The 1,273-nt window shown below is 41.1% G+C and overlaps 1 protein-coding gene across 1 annotated transcript in view; it reads right to left on the bottom strand.

Annotated features, from left to right (window-relative positions):
* Positions 1–1,273, bottom strand: part of TDRD1 (tudor domain containing 1) — a 70,190-nt gene that overhangs the window by 24,828 nt on the left and 44,089 nt on the right. The window contains exon 15 of the mRNA XM_007941612.2: positions 918–1,055. Within this exon, the coding sequence (XP_007939803.2) occupies positions 918–1,055 (138 nt within the window). The remainder of the gene's footprint in view (positions 1–917; positions 1,056–1,273) is intronic.

Here is a 1,273-nt window from a genome sequence, read left to right as displayed (position 1 = left end):
GAAGCAGACTGCCAGGTCTTTTTTCCCACAGAGCAGCCAGATGGCTTCGAAGCACCAACCTTTCAGTTGGCACCAAGTGAGTTTCCAACACTGCTGTACCACCAGAGCTCTCAATACCCTTTCCAACCCTACAATTTCACTCCTAGGTACACACCTGATGGGAGTGCACACACATGTGCACCAGGTCTGACTAGGCATGTCCACAGCAACATCATTTTAAAGCTCCAGATAGGAAACAACCCAAATGACCAACAGTAGAAAGGAGTAATGGGTTGTGGTATGTTCACACAATGGAAGACTATGCAGCAACAAAGAGAGTAAGCTACAGCCACATGGAGAAACAATGGCTCAATCTCACAAACAATGGGAAGAGGAAAAACAGCAAGGCACAGAAGGGGACATGTTGTAGGCCTCCATTTATACAAAGTTCAAAACCAGGAAAAATGGATTTATTCTGTTAGAAGGCAGGATAGTGTTTATTTCTGAGAGAAGGAAAGGGCAGAGATCAAAGGAGACGTGAAGAAACTTCTGGGATATCGGTGAGGCTTTATTTCTTGACCTAGATGCTGGTTATAAGAGTGTGTTGACTTTGTGATAATTCACTACACCACACACTTGTTTGTGCACTTATCTCTCTGTATGTTATATTTCAATAAAATTAACAACTTAATTTTCAGAAATGGAATTTACAAGACATTTTGTGAAATCTAAACTAATTGAAATATAAAGAGAGATTGGAAGTAGAAATAATGACTTGACTTAAAACAGAACTAAACCTTTCTTGGAGGTACCAATACCCACTTGGCCTTTCTTGAAGAGAGTGCTTTTATCAGTCAGTAACAAACTCATCTTAATCTTAACTTAGTATTTATGCCAATGTATTTACGAAAAGAAACAAATGAGAAGAGTCAACTTACCATCCTCCTTAAGTACATGGCAATAAAACTCTCCAGGAGTATATATCATAGAGACCACAACATCTACGGTTTGGTCAACAGCAAGTTCAACCCACGCCCACTCCAGTAGATCTGCTTTTGCTTCTACACCCAAAGGAACTGTGAAAAGAAACGGACACTTTGCCAAACAAATGGCCAGAGTAGCAGTGGGAGGTAGGGAGGAAGGGCCACTGAAGCATCTGCTCTTGAAGAATTGAATTTCCACTGATTTTCTGAGTGATGTTATTAGAAAATTAACCCAAACCAAACCAAACTCACTGCTGTCGAGTCAGTCCCAACTCACAGTGACCCCTCCTTGGGTTTCTGAGGCAGTTATC

Source organism: Orycteropus afer, unplaced genomic scaffold, assembly GCF_000298275.1.
Source record: "Orycteropus afer afer isolate SDZICR_OR568_19922 unplaced genomic scaffold, OryAfe1.0 scaffold00082, whole genome shotgun sequence".
Lineage (NCBI taxonomy): Eukaryota > Metazoa > Chordata > Mammalia > Tubulidentata > Orycteropodidae > Orycteropus > Orycteropus afer.
Note: the sequence above shows the minus strand (reverse complement) of the source record. Positions and strands in the feature narration are given on the sequence as shown.